This window comes from Helianthus annuus, chromosome 4, assembly GCF_002127325.2.
Source record: "Helianthus annuus cultivar XRQ/B chromosome 4, HanXRQr2.0-SUNRISE, whole genome shotgun sequence".
NCBI lineage: Eukaryota > Viridiplantae > Streptophyta > Magnoliopsida > Asterales > Asteraceae > Helianthus > Helianthus annuus.
The window spans coordinates 192,559,068-192,575,227 of record NC_035436.2 but is presented as its reverse complement, the minus strand read 5'-3'; the positions used below and the strand labels follow the sequence as shown (position 1 = coordinate 192,575,227).

The following is a 16,160-nucleotide window of genomic DNA, read 5'->3' as shown; positions in this document are numbered from 1 at the left end:
ATTTCCCGATCTACTGCCTCTTCGTCGCTTTCGTTTCCCTCCAATGCCTTGTCAACCGATTCCAATCTCTTTTTCTTCGCTTCGGCTTCTTTTTCTTTTCGAGCCGTTTCTTCTTGAATGAAAGCTTCAAAATCGAAGATTTCATCAAATGTAAACATCGGCTCAATGTTTGCTTTTTCACATATTCCCCTCATCATTCGGTAGAGCTTCTCTAAGCTGGATTGTTGAAATCTGACAAACTTGGCTTGCTTGGCCATGTATTCTTTCATTTCCTTGTTTTTCTTTCTTTGATCCTTGAGTTTCTCTCTTAGGATGTTTGTATCATTGACTTGATTCTTCAACAAGCAAATTTCTTTCGCCACCGAAGGCCCGGTGTCTTTTATGAGTCTATCATACAGATCTTGAAATGGACGTAGTCTTTGAGGAACAACGGGTGGTTTTGAGATTCTGGTGGGTTTGACTGGGGAAACCTTTGAAGTACCTTCGCGTGCTTGTGCCTCGTCAGGATCAACAAGAATTTGATCAACGAAGTCATTTAGGTCTTGAACTTCTTCAGGAACTACTTCGGGCATCTCCGAAGAAGATATTTCTTTACGTTTCAGGCTCTTTTCTCGTTTCTCTTTCTCCTGCATTACGTGCATGGCTTTTAGATCTTGAATATTTTTGCGTTGCTCTTCAGTTTGTGCCGCCCTGATTGCAGAACTCATTAAACGTTCAGAACCTCCTGTTGTCTTTTTCTTCTTAGGAGGTTCTTCACCTGCAGGTTGCTTGCCCTTTCGTTTTTCTTTGCTACTTCCTTCTTTGGCGGCTGCTTCGGCCTGTGCTTGTGCTGCTCTCTGTTGTTTAGCTTTGACCCCTTCTTTGTACTTCTGATATGCAGCTTTCACGATGGGTAGTCTTTCAGCTCTGTACATCCAGTCGTGCAACAAAACCCATTCGTTGGTTTTGATTTCAGTATATTGTCTACTTGTGGGCACGTGGAATTTGTAGGTATTTCCATCGTTTGGAAGGTCTTTTTCTTGATCATTAATGAGCATCTGAATAAATCTCGGGTACATTGCCCAAGTCGCTCCATTTGCATTCTCTCTCATATAATTGAAAATTAATCCAGAGAGATTGAATTTTTGATTCGTACATAAGCTAAGCATAGCAGCAGACCACTCCAAATTCAAACCATCAAACCCGCCTTTTCGATGCGCTAGACTCGTTGAAATTACATAAACAATAAACCTCCAATCCCTAGTCAGACCGCCCCTCTTGATCTCCTTTTTGTTTCTGAAATCCCCTGCGTATCCCATTCCTTTGAAACCATCGAGAATATCATCCTGATTCATGCTTTGTGGTTCATTGCCATTGTCTTCGAGCTTCAGAACTTTACGTACCCTTTCTTCTGTCACTACTATTCTTTTGTTGCGAACTGTCGAAGTGATTCCTGGTTTGTTGTTTATTGACTCTAGCTTTACGTTCTCCCAAAATTCTCGAATGTGAAGATAGTAGACAGGAACAGAAGTTTCCACTGCATGACCAATTCTGCTATCGCGAACCCATCTAGCTACGTCCTCGAAGTCGGTTGGAACTAGATCAAGATTTATACTCTGGTTATGTTTTTGAGTTTTATCCCATTCGAGCACTTTCACCATTCTGCACAGAAAACGGAGCAAGTTAGATACCGGATAAACTATGTACGAGACTAGAATAGACAAAAGACATAAACTATTTAACCATGAAAAGAAATTAAAAAAAATTAATATATACAATAACTTCGCTGCCAGATCAGATGGTTTCATCGCTAAGGATGGCCATATACACAGATTACCTGATGGAAAAGCCAAATTCGCTGGCGAATTTAACGAAAGCACGGTTTTTGACCCGGAACTGATCTGTCAGCGAAGATCATGATCTATCTCGCCATCCGGGCAAGTTAGATCAATGACTCGGTGCTTGAACTCGCGTTCAAGACTTGATATCCACGCTGACTTCCCCAACACATCTGAATTCAATAACCATCGACAAATACGCTATGTTCGCTGGTGAATCAGTTGTGATTTCAAGTCAATTCTTCGCTAGCGAACATAGCGAAGACAGCGTTTCATTAACGGAAGTGATTGAACAACGAGGATAGCGAATTTGATCACTATCCGAGCGAATCAAACCGCTCGCTGATTGCTCGAACTCGCGTTCGAGTCTTTTGGATTTCCCTTAAAATCGCTAACCTCGCTATCACCATAATAATTTCGCTGTGTTCATAATTTTCTTGAAAAACCCTTCTTAAAACCCATGACAGTTCATATCCAATTTATCCTAAGATTACCGGAAAGCCTAAACATAACAATTTGACATCAACTTGTACCGAAATATATACAGATGCAAGCATAAGCATGATTCACCGTTTCTAAAACCGATTCAATTACAATACCCACAAAAACTAAACCAAACCCTTAACCCAAACAACTTGTTTGAAATCTTCCATGATCTGAAATTTTAAACATGTAATCATTTAAACAAAGGACCGTAAACCGAACAAGCAATACACACCTGAATTTCTTTGATAGAATGAAGACTTGTGTTGATGATTGTGGTATGAAAAACAGAGTAAAGAAATGAAGAACGGGTGATATTTGCGATGAAGTGGAGAGGAAGAAGTAAAAAATTTGAAAAACGACGGTTAAAAGGATATATAAGGGTACGGTCAAAAAGGTAACCAGCGAACTTATATGTTCGCTGGTATCTTATCTTCGCCGGCTTATATATAGTTTCAAAAATTTTGGTTTTTGCTTGAGGATTTCAAACGTTCTCGAAAAACGTGCCCGTTTAAGTTTGAAAGCTTGTTTATTTTGGGATATTTACAGTGATGTTAAAATTTGAGCCATTTTGACTCCGAACTTCAACTTTCTTGCATTGCGAGGATTCATTTAACTCAGATTTTCTTGAAATGACTGACGCTTACCGAACTTACCTGCAGAAGATCATACCACCAACACTTGCCACATTCTTTATATATTATTACTATTATATTACTAACCAGGGCACAAGAAAAACTGTCAGTATGTTTGTCCGCTTAAATCCATGCATCCTTCTTTCAACATACCTTCGGAGAGCGTGTTTTATCATGTTTTCGGTAATTTTGACAAGTCTTCGATGGCCCCCACACAAGCTATTGAAAATAGAATCATTACGCCCTCGTGAGTCCCACATCAGGACATACCCCCGCGATCAGGGTATGCACAAAGATTCCTCATAACAGGTGAGTATATTGGATTCATTCTCTTCAACGATAGATCGGACATCAGGTCTGTACTTTCGTACAACAGAGATTCCAGGAACTATCGAGGGTTAAGATAGATGGTTCGGCAAACAGGTCAGTACCATCGTACAGCAGAGTTGCCTACTGATCTATCAGATAGATTGGCCAAAGATGGCACTTATTATGGATTTTTGGCCAATAATGGCACTTATTATACAGGGTTTGGCCTCCTTTTTTTTTTTTTTTTTTTTTTTTTTTAATAGGCACTTATTGGTAAGAGAATATCATAGTATTTGCGTCTAGGTCAGTACCACCGTACAGCAGAAGAGCAACTATGATATCCTCCGAATGAAATCCCAATATAAAGACCCGAAATCTCAGATTTTGGCAATCCGTCAACGCAAGATTCAAGACCATTAAGCCATATGCCGCAACGTGTTACCCACTGAGAAGCGTAATGCCTGAGAAAAGCCAGAATTCTTGTGTAGACATTATGTTCGGCTCCCTACCAGCAGTTTACTCGTCGGTGTTTCTGAATCTACCGACACATCGTTGCTTGGTACCCTGATTGTATATTGTATTCTGTTCAAAGAAATGACAAAGTGTTAGCAATTTTCTATCACTTCCTCTAACGGGAGTCTGACATAAGCGTCGTCTGACATAAGCATCCTGTTTCAAGGATTTTCTGAATATCCCCCCTAAAATTTTCATTTTCGTAAGTCCATTTGCCCGAAAATAAAATTTTTAAACAGAAAATCTTTTTGGTAGGCGACGTCCTTCAATATCCGTTTTATTTTCAACAAGCAAAAACGTTATTATTTTATTAATATTTAAATAAAAGTTTTTTTTTTTTTTTTTTTTTTTTTTTAATCAACACAAGCTTCATTTCCAATCAAGGAAATTGACCATCTCTAACCAGGTTACCAACTGGTTAAAACGAGTTTTGTCAAAAGCTTTCGTAAAGATGTCGGCACGTTGCTGTGTCGTATCCACTGGCACCACTTGAATGTAACCCTTTTCATAAGCATCTCGAATTGCATGAATGCGGATTTCGATGTGCTTGGTTCTGGAGTGGTGCACGGGATTCTTCACAATTCCCAGACAAGCCTCATTGTCGATGAATATCGGAGTCTTCATGATGTTGATTCCGTAATCCAGCAACTGATTCTGTATCCAGAGAACTTGTGAACAGCAACTGTATGCTGCAGTGTATTCCGCTTGAGCTGTCGACGTGGACACTGTTGTTTGCTTCTTGCTTTGCCATGAAATCAGTCGATTTCCCAGAAATTGGCATCCTCCTGAAACCGACCTTCGATCCACTTTGCAACCTGCATGATCGCTGTCAGAATAAGCAATTAAGTCAAAATTACTATCTTTAGGATACCAAAGCCCTAGTTTTGGTGTTCCTTTCAGATAGCGGAAGATGCGCTTTACGGCAATCTCATGGGATTCCTTTGGATTTGTCTGGAAACGAGCGCAAAGACAAACGGCCCACATGATATCAGGTCTGCTTGCTGTCAGATACATCAAAGATCCGATCATTGAGCGATAGAAAGATTTGTTCACCGACTTTCCCTGAGGATCTAAAGTGAGCTCTGTTTGGGAGGCGAATGGCGTGCTTGCCACTTTGCAGTCATTCATGTTATATTTCGAGAGAATGTCCCGAATATATTTAGCTTGATGAATCAGAATTCCATCCTCCCTTTGCTTCACTTCTAAACCCAGAAAGAAGTTCAGTTCTCCCATCATGCTCATTTCAAATTTTGCCTTCATGATAGATTCAAATTCTCTGCACAAGACCTCGTTTGTTGACCCGAATATGATATCGTCCACATAGATTTGGACTAGCATAACATCTTCCCCTACCTTCTTGGTGAAGAGTGTCATGTCAATCGTTCCTCTGGAATAACCACAATCCAGAAGGTATGTGGACAAAGTTTCATACCAGGCGCGTGGGGCTTGATGTAGGCCGTACAGTGCTTTATCCAGCTTAAAATAGCGCCCTGGAAAATGAGGATCCTCAAACCCAGGAGGCTGACACACGTAAACTTCCTCCTTAACTTTCCCGTACAAAAACGCACTTTTGACATCCATTTGGAAGACCTTGAAGTTTCTGTAGGAAGCATACGCCAGGAATATTCTGATCGCCTCCAATCGAGCGACTGGAGCAAAAACCTCTTCGTAGTCGATCCCTTCTTCTTGCCGAAAACCCTGCACCACCAATCGAGCCTTGTTCTTGATAACCACCCCACGATCATCCATCTTGTTTCGAAAGACCCATTTTGTACCGATAGGAAACTTTCCTTCAGGTAGATCTACAAGTTCCCACACTTTGAGTTTCCTGAATTGAGACAATTCTTCTTGCATCGCTTGAACCCAGCTGGAGTCTTGAATAGCGTCTTCGATGTCACGTGGAACCGATTGTGAAAGAAAGGCTGCGAAGAGACCTTTGTTGATGCTAGCTGACTGCCCTCGAGTACGTACTCCTTCTTCTACTGCGCCAATGACATTTTCAAGAGGATGATTTTTATTTGTCTTGTAACCTGCATTTGTCAGAGATTCGATTTGCTGCGGAAGGTTGGTGAAATGTTCGTCTACATAAATTATTGGTGGATCATCGTCTTGAGTTGGCTCATTCACATTTGCCTGTGAAGAAGAAGCACCATTTTCTTGGGTGCTCTCAGGCGAAGTGTGACCATTTGATTCATTTACAGCCATAATTGGATCAGCAGATGATGGAGATAATCGAGTGGTGAAAGGAGTGAAACCAATGTCAGACGAGTCAAACAAGGGTTCAACTTGAACGTCTTCAACTGGCTCAGGGTCAGACACAGTTTCCGGAATTTCAAAGTTATTGAAGATCACACTCACATCATAGAACCAGTCAGGAGTGCTTCCAGTGTTGGTGTAATTTCCTTCTTGAAAGTCCACATAGTACGATTCAATCACCATCTTTGTTCGTTTGTTGTAGACACGGTAAGCCTTCTGAGTGGATGAATACCCCATGAAGTAGCAGATATCACCCACAGCTTCAAACTTGACGAGATTTTCTTGAGTGTTCAACAGAGTGCACGAACATCCGAATGGCCTGAAGAAATCTATAAGAGGTTTTCTTTTGAAGAGAAGCTCGTATGCTGTCTTTCCATGAGGTTTCACGATGAGCACCCTGTTCAGAACGTAGCATGCTGTGTTAACTGCTTCAGCCCAGAAGATAATTGGAAGCTTGGAGTCCACCAGCATGGTTCTTGCAGCTTCAATCAACGTTCTGTTCTTGCGTTCAGCGACTCCATTTTGCTGAGGAGTTCTGGCTGCACTGTATTGAAGATGAATTCCTTTTTCTGCGCAGAATGATATGAAGGTCTGATTTTTGAATTCAGACCCGTTGTCGCTTCTTATGGACTTCACTTTCCGTTTGGTTACGTTCTCTATCAAGGGAATGAATGCCTTCAATATTTCAGCAGTCTCGCTCTTTGCTTCAAGAAAATATACCCACGAAAAACGAGAGAAATCATCTGTTACAACCAAACAATAAGAGCTTTTAGCAAGACTTTTAACACTGATAGGACCAAAAAGATCCATGTGCAGTAACTGAAGTGGTGCAGAAATCGTGTTCACTGCTTTGGTCTTGTGAGGTTTCTTATGCTGTTTTCCCTGGGCGCATGCAATACATTTTTCAGAAAATGGAAATTCTTTAATCGGAAGACCTCTAACTAAGTTTAACTTAGATAGTTTATTCATATTTTTGAAATTGACATGGCCCAGTCGTCTATGCCAAAGCAGTGACTCCGATTCTGAAGCTTTAGAGATAAGGCATGTTAGATTGTCATTTGTCTTGGCATTCTTCATGTTGAGCACATAAGTGTTGTTCTGTCTTGGAGCAGTAAGCATGATCATTTCTGCAGGAACAACATAACCCGGCTTCAGGAACAGGCATTCCATGTCATTGAACAACACTGAGATTCCTTTATCACACACTTGAGAGACGCTCATGAGATTATAACATAACTCTGGAACATAGTTGACATTTTCCAGCGTGAGAGCTTCGGATACTACATCGCCTACTCCAACAATCTTCCCTCCCTTTTCGTCTCCGGCAAAGGACACGAAGTCGCCATCAATAAAGCGGAAGTTCTTCAATAGTTCTTTTAACCCCGTCATGTGTCTTGAGCATCCGCTGTCGACGTGCCAGATGTATTCCATGAGCATTCGAAGCCATTTCTGGAGCTTATTCTGATATATACAAATATACAAATATACAGATTAGTTTGATTTAGGAACCCAAATCTGTTTCATTTCAAATCTATCGTGGTTTTGACCCACTTTGACCTCTTTTTGTTTCCAAAGATACGCAGTTGAATCAACCAGATTTTTAACAGATTTCTTAAGATAATTTAGTTGTTGCGTGACGTTTGTAATAAAATCATGTTCTGGTCTAGGAAACTTTTTGGTTTTACAATGTTTCGCTGTATGTCCTAAATGACCACAGCGAAAACATCTTTTATGTCTGGGTCTTTTGGTGTGAGAAGATGATGTATGTGATGAGAGTCTTGAACTTTTTGCTTTCTTCATTTTCTTGTCCACTCTGCTTTCATCTTCGGGAAATTCTTCATCACTGTCTGAATCGAGTGAGCTTTCAGACGTGTTGTCCTTGCTTGAATTTTGTTCTTCACTTGCTTCACAACTTGAACATTCGAAGCTTTCATCACTTGTTGCTTGATCTTCAGTTGAGATTTCTGAATGCGAACTTTCTGATGTCTGTTCGTCTTCTGTGGTAATGGCGCTTGATTCTTCATTATCTTGATCTGCAGTAGCTTTCTTTTCTGATTCTGTCATACCTGTTCTGGAAGGAATAAATTCGGGAATTTCCTTTGTAAGGAATTTTCCAAAGCTATTCCTTTTTAATTCTGGCACAAATACAGGAGATTCACAAACAACATTATCATCACGACACGCATAATTCAAACCATGACATTCAGACACATAAGGTTCATGATCACGGGTCTCAAATGTAGGCACATGGCCCTTACAGTCATCCACAGATTTAGTTTTAGGCACTTGGCCATTACAGTCATCCATCCTACTTAAACTATTACATTCATCCTTAACATTGTTTTTAGAACAATTCCAGACGAACCAGTTAACGGTGGAATAACTGTCGCCTGAATAACCAATTCCTATTTTTGACCCTCCGCAGTCTCCATCATCATCGCACACATCTTCTTTACACTCAATGGAATCTGCATTGCTTTTAGAACAGTTAGCAGTTGTCTCATTTTCATAAAATTCATTTTGTTCAACTGAGGCCTTTTCATTTATGAGATCATTTTCGGGATGAGGAGTAGGCATAGGCACGTAGTTTTTGCTGTGAGGCGGAAAGAAAAGTTTTCTTTCATTTCCGTGCCTATCCTTATAACCAATCCCGTCTTTTACAAACGTTGGTCGTTGGCAATTTTTGATGTCAGTAAAGGCCTTTTGACTGACATTCCATTTATCTATTATAATCTGGAGTTTGTTCTTTTCATTTAACGCTTTTTCTATCCTTTCAGTAAGATCATTTATGATAAAATCTTTTCTAAACACAAATTCTTTAAGAGTTTGCATTTCAGCCAAAGTTGAGTTCAACTTTCTCTGATATGCAGCCTCATTTTGTTTAAGCTCATTATTAATTTTCAAAGCTTTGTCCTTTTGCCTTTCAAACTCCAGATTTAGGAATTTATAATGTGCCACGACATCAACGCATGCTTCGGAGCATAACTTCTCCTTGAAACTAAGTGGAATACTATTTACCAAGTCTTTGTCAGCCTTCTCTTTTGATGCATCTGCTTTCATGGCTGTAGCTTGAACTTTATCCTTTCCTTTCTCAGCATCTTTTTCAGCTTTATCACCAGACTCCACTGAAGGCAGAATACCTTTCAATCCCTGGTCAGCATCATTGTTTCCAGTTGGGATTCCCGTTGTCTGCTTCTCAAAGTGCTTTGCAGATGATTCACTAGAGATTTTGGCCATCAGTGCTTTGTTGACTTGTTCCTTAGCTTCAGTGATCTCTTCGCTCCAGTCATAGTCTTCAACAACCAAAGCCTTCGGCGTGCTGGGGGAAGCGTTGCTTTTGTTCTCTTCGGCAGTGATCTGTTTAGCAGCTGGAGTAGCTTCACTGTTTCCCTCTTTCAACATCGGACAGTCACGCTTGAAGTGTCCAAGATTCTTACAGTTGTAGCACCTCAGCTTAGACTTGTCAAAACCAGCTTTTCCAAGACCTAATCGCTTTCCTGTCTTGTCTTGAAACTTCTTCAATCTCAGAGTGATCATGGCCATTTGCCATTTCAGATCCATTTCTTCCATATCATCTGGATCAACCTGATACATGTCTTCGGCAGTAAACATCTCCTTCCTCAATTCCCCAGACATTAGGGCTTCATAGCTACTTAGGAAAGTGTTGAAGAGTGCCACATTCTCGGTTGAAACTTTCAGTGCTTGAGTATCGACAGTGATCGTTTTCTCAACAACTTGTGGGGCTTTAGATGCGCTTGCGGAAGCATTTCCATAAATTAGATCAGAAGCTTGTGGAGTAATGCCCCCTGAAGCGAGAAACGCTACATTCTTCAGTCCTGCTGAAGGTTGAGTTGCTTTAGGTTGATATCCAGCAGTGTTCATCTCTCTCTTGTTTACGTCCATTTCAAATGCCCTTAGAGTGTTGATCAGATCTGTCAGAGTAACAGGATTAGGATTGTTGAGGAATTCCTTCTTGATCATCATACACTGCAGGCTCCATTCCTTGGGGAGCGAGTCAAGCAATTTCTTTATTGCAGCACGATTGGTTACAGGATTTCCAGCTTTCTTCATTTTAGTCATCATGTTTAGGAAGCGGCTAATGTGATCAGACAAGCTCTCTCCACGGACTCCGCAGAACATGTCGTATTGCTTCTGCACCATATCTCTCTTGCTTTCGATCAGTTCTTCATTTCCCTCATAGTACTCGATCAATGCATTCCAGAGTGCATTAGCAGTTCGGTGTTCTTCAAACATGTTGCAGTCGTTTGTTGATAAAGCCATGGTCAGAGCGGCGTGTGCACGACGATCACGTTGAATGAGGGCCTTGTCTTCGTCAGTGAAGGTGGTAGCATCGTTGTTAGGAACCACCGTATCTCCTCTAACTACCGTAGGAACGTGAGGTCCGGCAGTAACGGAGAGCCACAGATTGTAATCCGTGTACTCGAAGAACGATTGAATGCGAGTTTTCCAAGTGCTAAAATCTTCCGCTCCTTTCAACTTTGGTGGGCGAGTTGTGGTTCCAGTTTCAAGTTCCGCTTGAGCGATTGGACTTAGTTGATTTAGCGACATTTTTCTTAGTTTTTGAGGAATGTGTGCTGAAACAGGCTTTAATTCGCTGACAAGCCAGTTAAAATCGCCGGCGAGCGATGTAGATTATGATCTCTGAAAACTTGTTCGCTGTCTTCGCTGATCTGATACTTGGCTAGTTCGCTGTTTTCGCTGTCGAGATGCTAGATCCTGCACGAACAACTACGCTGTCTACGCTGACAAATCAAACATCAAACGGTGTTAGATTATAATTGCCGGAAACCGTGATAGGAACGCTGTGATTCGCTAGCACGGTTCTCGAAGTCGCCTTCGATAAAATCGCTAATGGGTCAAATGATGCTATATCGCTGATGATCAGCAAATTTGCTCGAACGATAGTCGGCTAACTTGCTGATTATGCGATGAAACAGACAACGATTCAGACAAGATCGCTATCTTCGCTACGTTTAATGATTATCTTCGCTATATTCAAAATTATCGTCGCTGTGTTCAAAAATATCGTCGCTGTATTCAAAAATTCATCGCTACATTCAAGTTAACTTCGCCAACCAGAGGGTTTATCACGAACTAAAACCCTCTAATCACTCAAAAACAGCCCAAAAACCATGTTTTAATGCATCAAAATGACCAAAATGACTCACTAACCAAGTATTAACAACAACCTATTCATTAAACACACCAAATCAATCCATTTTAAGCCCAAAAATTTTAAAAACCTTGAAACTTTGAAAAACCTTCAAAAGCAATGAGAAATCTTAACAAGAACACAACAACCAAGAGCACAAAGGCTCTGATACCAAATTGTAGATCCCAAAACGTATCCGGATCACAGTGGTTGGTTGTTTTAGTCCAAAACACCTATTGATTAAGTGTTTGAACTATGAATAGTCAAGAAATGTCAAGAATGAAGATGAAGGTGAAGCTAATGGATTGATGAATACAACTAGTGTTGTATTGAATCCAAACAGAAAGATATAACAATGCACAACCTTGGAAATCAGATTAAAGCTCAACAAGAATGTAAACAACACTTCTATTGCACCAAGAGCCAAAAGCTTGAGAATGTTACAATGCTTGGGGTATTTATACTAGTGTCCTGACTAACCAGCAAATTTATAAATTTGCTGGTATCTTAACTACACTAGGTCAGGAATATAACTACTAGATAATTACAAAAACAACCCCTAAACATTCAAAATGCATACAAACTACAACTAAACTAATCCAGCACAAGTACCAACGATCTCATATGCTCTAACAGGAACAAATGAGGCAGCAACAGGAAACAAACCAAATGCTTTTAAGGGAAATACAACTCCTGAAGTCTGGCTCGAGCAGATCTGCTGAGGATAATGTCACTCCATTACACCCCAGAGCGTTGAACTTTAGTTCAGCTGTGTATACTGAGGATAACAGGGGGAATATTGTGCCCAGCCTTCCTCAGAACCATACTCCTGAAATACCCTCCTCGGTCAGGATATCAACCATGAGGAGCTCAGGATATGCTTCAGGATATGGGCAAAATCCTCTAACGGGTAACGTGTCAAATAATAATGCTATTACCACTAACAGTGTTGGATCTTTGCAGGATACAACTGAAACATCAGAAATATCCAGGGAGCTTCAGAAACTAAAGGATATGATATCCAGTGTACCTGGGGTGGTGCAGCCAATTCCTGAAGTATCCCAGGATAGTCACAGGATATCTCGGTTCGTGCATCCTATATGTGATGCTCAAATCCCAAAAAGATTTCAGACTCCGAACATGAAGCTTTACGACGGAACCACGGATCCTGAAGAGCATATTGCCCAGTATAGGGAAAGGATGGAGATCAACCCTATCCCTCCAGATCTCAAGGAAGCGTGCTTGTGCAAGGGTTTTGGTTCAACCTTGACAGGATCGGCTTTGAAATGGCTCTTGAATGTTCCTCCACATTCGATTACATCTTTTGCTCACTTAGTGAATTTATTTAATAGTCAATTTTCTTGTAGTAGAAGCTTTGAAAAATTAACAAGTGACCTCTACAGGATAACACAAGGGCCTCAGGAATCCCTTAGGGATTATGTGAACAAGTTCAGCCGGGAATCACTAGACATTCCCCATCTTGATGTTGCAACAGCTGTGCAAGCTTTCAAGATGGGGCTGCAAAAGGACTCTCAATTCTATCAAGACCTTGTAATGAACCCATGCAGGAACCTGGATGAAGCCCGGAACAGGGCTCTAAGATATATTCGGTTGGAGGATGACAGAAAAATGCAAGAAAGGATGAATGCATCCTCAACATACGAGTCGACTAACAGGAAATCGGAATCCTCATATAGGCCATATCGCTCTAAGCCATATGGCAGAAATGATAACAAGAGAGTGAATGCTGTTGAAGACGAGGATCCTGAAGAATATCCTGAATTATCTGAATATTGTTTTTCTGTTAATATACCGGAACTAATGTATGCTATGCAGGGTTTGGGAGATAAAGCCAGATGGCCTCGAAAGAATCAACAAAAAGCAGATTGGAAAGACAAATCGAAATGGTGTGCTTTCCACGAAGATTTTGGACATATGACCGAAGATTGCATTGCTCTGAGGAAAGAAATAAGCTATCTTCTGAGCAAGGGATATTTGAAAGATCTCTTAGGAAGAAAGAAGAATAAGGGTCAGGATACTGAGAAGGATCCTGAGCGAGCGGCATCACCTCCCGCCGATGCCAAGATAATCAACTTCATTTCAGGGGGATCCGACATTTGTGGAACTTCGTATTCGGCAGCAAAGAGACATGCAAAGGAAGCTAAGGCCGAGAGGGGAGACAAACCTGTCAGGATGACTACCCTCACAACTGACAAAGTGATCACTTTTGATGCAGATGATAGGGATACTGTCCAGGATCCTCACCATGATGCTCTGGTAATAACATTATATGTGGCTAACCATTTTGTACGCAGGATACTGGTTGATAATGGCAGCTCCGTCAACATAATACAACTGGAGACTCTGAAGAGAATGAATGTGTCTCCGATGGATATCACCTCGAAGTCCACTGTGCTCGTTGGTTTCAGTGGAGAAGCTAGGAACACAGTGGGAGAGATAAAGTTGCCCGTATATGTCGAAGGAGTCAACAAGATGCAACGTTTCTGTGTGATGGATTCTCTATCCTGCTATAACATCATCCTAGGAAGACCATGGATCCACGATATGAAGGCCGTACCATCAACATATCATCAATGCATCAAGATCCCCACCCCTTGGGGGGTTGTCAAGATCGACAGTGACCAACAGGAGGCAAAAGAATGCTACTCATCCTCGATGAAATCCTCAGCCAAACCTAGTGCAGCATAGCAATTAAAGACGCGGGCCCAGGATATCGTGGAGGATCCGGAGCAGGATGTGAAGAAAATTATCCTAGACCAGGATAATCCCGATATTTCGGTGCTCGTGGGAACCAATATCCCTCAGGATATTGAAGAACAATTAATTAACTTTTTGAAATGCAGGATGTCAACGTTTGCATGGAAGCATGAGGATATGACAGGTGTTTTGGTCAAAAATCACACAAGGATAATATAACCAAACTCTAAGAAAACGGGGTATGATGCTTGGTTAATTATAAAAGTAAAGGATCACTTCTGTGATAAAGATGCAAAGACACAATGATTTATACGAGGAAAAAGCCCTTGATCAATGTATGATCTCCGGCATAAAAAACCTCGGGTGATGGAAACTACCGATCACCAACTTCAATATAACAAAAATATGATTACAACTTTGGATGATAATGAGCTGAGTACAAGGATCACTATCGCTTTTTGGTGTCTAAGTGTATGAGAGTTGTGTGGTATGTTGTGTGTGTTCTTCCGAATGAGGAAGATGGGTATTTATACATGTGTGGGTGACTTATTTTAGGTAAAATGACTAAATATCAGCTCATTACCCCTTTAGAAATAAAGACAATCTAGCCTAAATTGCTGCCCATAAATCAAGCCTAGTTTCCATATCCTGTGCAACGTCTATCTCTGATTTAGCTCTTGCCATATTTGTGAAGACGCGTCCTTGGATCATGGTCTTTATAGCATATCCTGCTAGATGTTCCTGCAAAACAATATTGTATTAAGCGGAAGTGGCCGTTAGTATGAGGATCACCGTAATGTCCCATGATCCTGATCCTGAAGTTCTGCTGAGGATCACTGTCTGCCAAAGAAACAAGGATCACTGGTTAGGATCATGTATAAGGATCACCTATAAAAATCCAGCCCTAACAATTGCCCCCAAAATATAAGGAGTTAATTGTAAATGGACGAGTTATATTTTGTTTCGATCTTATCTCTAACAGGCGATTCCGATTTACTAGCCGTTACACATGGACTAGCCGTTATGATATTTACGTCACTGATGTGACAATCCCTGCAAATCATCATTATAAATAGGAGATAGGGTTAGGATCATTTTGTATTTAAATTCAAGGTATCTTCCCTTTATAATCACTGCCGAAGACTTGATCAGGTATCATCTTTTTCTTTCTCTTCTTTGCTCTGTTCTTTCTTGCTTTTACTCTGTTTCCGTTTCAAACATGCTGCTCCGGAATTCCCCACATAAGGGTCCCGAGAAAGATAGTCCTTTAAAAAGCCAGGGGATTATCAAGGATTCTCCTATGGAGAGGTGCTGTTTTTCTGATGTCCTCATAGATAAGGTTCGCCATTGCTTCCCGGCGAATGCTGTTTTTAAGTCCTTTGATCCTACTGCTTTGAGTGACTTTGTTTCGAACACCTGGGTGGCCTTTCCTGCTACTCCCTTCCTCATTGGGTATTCATATCCTTTTCCGACGTTCACCCAATCTTTCTTTTCTCTTACCGGCATCTCATATATCCAAGCTATGCCGATGATCTGGAGGGTTCTATATACCTTCGAGAGGATCATCGAGCAAGAAGGGATTGATTTGGGGATGGCAGAGTTAGCTGAGCTTTACGATCTCACCACCTTCGGTTCTCACCGGTATTTGTTGAAACGGAAAGCTGGGGAGGATCATCCAATCTTCAAAGTTACCAAGAATGATACAAACTGGAAACGTCAATTTTTCTTTGTTAAGAGGGATTCCATCCCGGATGGGAAGGATCTGCCCAAGGAGTGGGCCACTCATGGTAGGGTAGAGGATCCTTGAAGGATCACTATCAGTCCTGTCTCATCTGATGAGGATCACTGATGTCTTTTCTTTTTTGTTTTTCTATGCAGCTATCTCCGTTGCTCACTTAAAGTTGACCCCTGCTGCCAGAGAAAGAGTGTTAGCTTTTAAAAAGCTTGATCCTGAAGTTAGAAGCTTCCAAATCATTATCCAAGATTCTCAAGAGATATCCTCTGCATCTGCCACGATGTCAAGTAAGTATCCTCATAGAAAGTTAGTTTTATGTAAGAATATTTAATTTGAGAAGGGAACTTATCTTGTTTTTGAATTGTGTAGGTGCTGGAAAATCTGCCAGGTCTGTTAAATCTGCCTCCAAGTTTGGGATCAGTGACCTTGCCAATGTCACTTCCTCAAAGAAGAAAGCTCCCGCTGCCAGCCCTTCAGTCTCAGCTCCTAAAGCGTCCATTCGGGGCAAGGGAAAAAAGAGG

At 41.1% G+C, this 16,160-nt stretch overlaps 1 protein-coding gene across 1 annotated transcript; it reads right to left on the bottom strand.

Annotated features, from left to right (window-relative positions):
* Window positions 1-8,198: 8,198 nt before the first annotated feature.
* LOC118491186 lies at window positions 8,199-9,657 on the bottom strand. The gene is made up of 2 exons (XM_035988724.1): window positions 9,032-9,657; window positions 8,199-8,481 (listed from the first exon to the last, which is right to left on the bottom strand). The coding sequence occupies exons 1-2, from the start codon at window positions 9,647-9,649 to the stop codon at window positions 8,419-8,421; spliced, it is 681 nt and encodes a 226-aa protein (XP_035844617.1). The 5' UTR covers window positions 9,650-9,657; the 3' UTR covers window positions 8,199-8,418.
* Window positions 9,658-16,160: the final 6,503 nt, after the last annotated feature.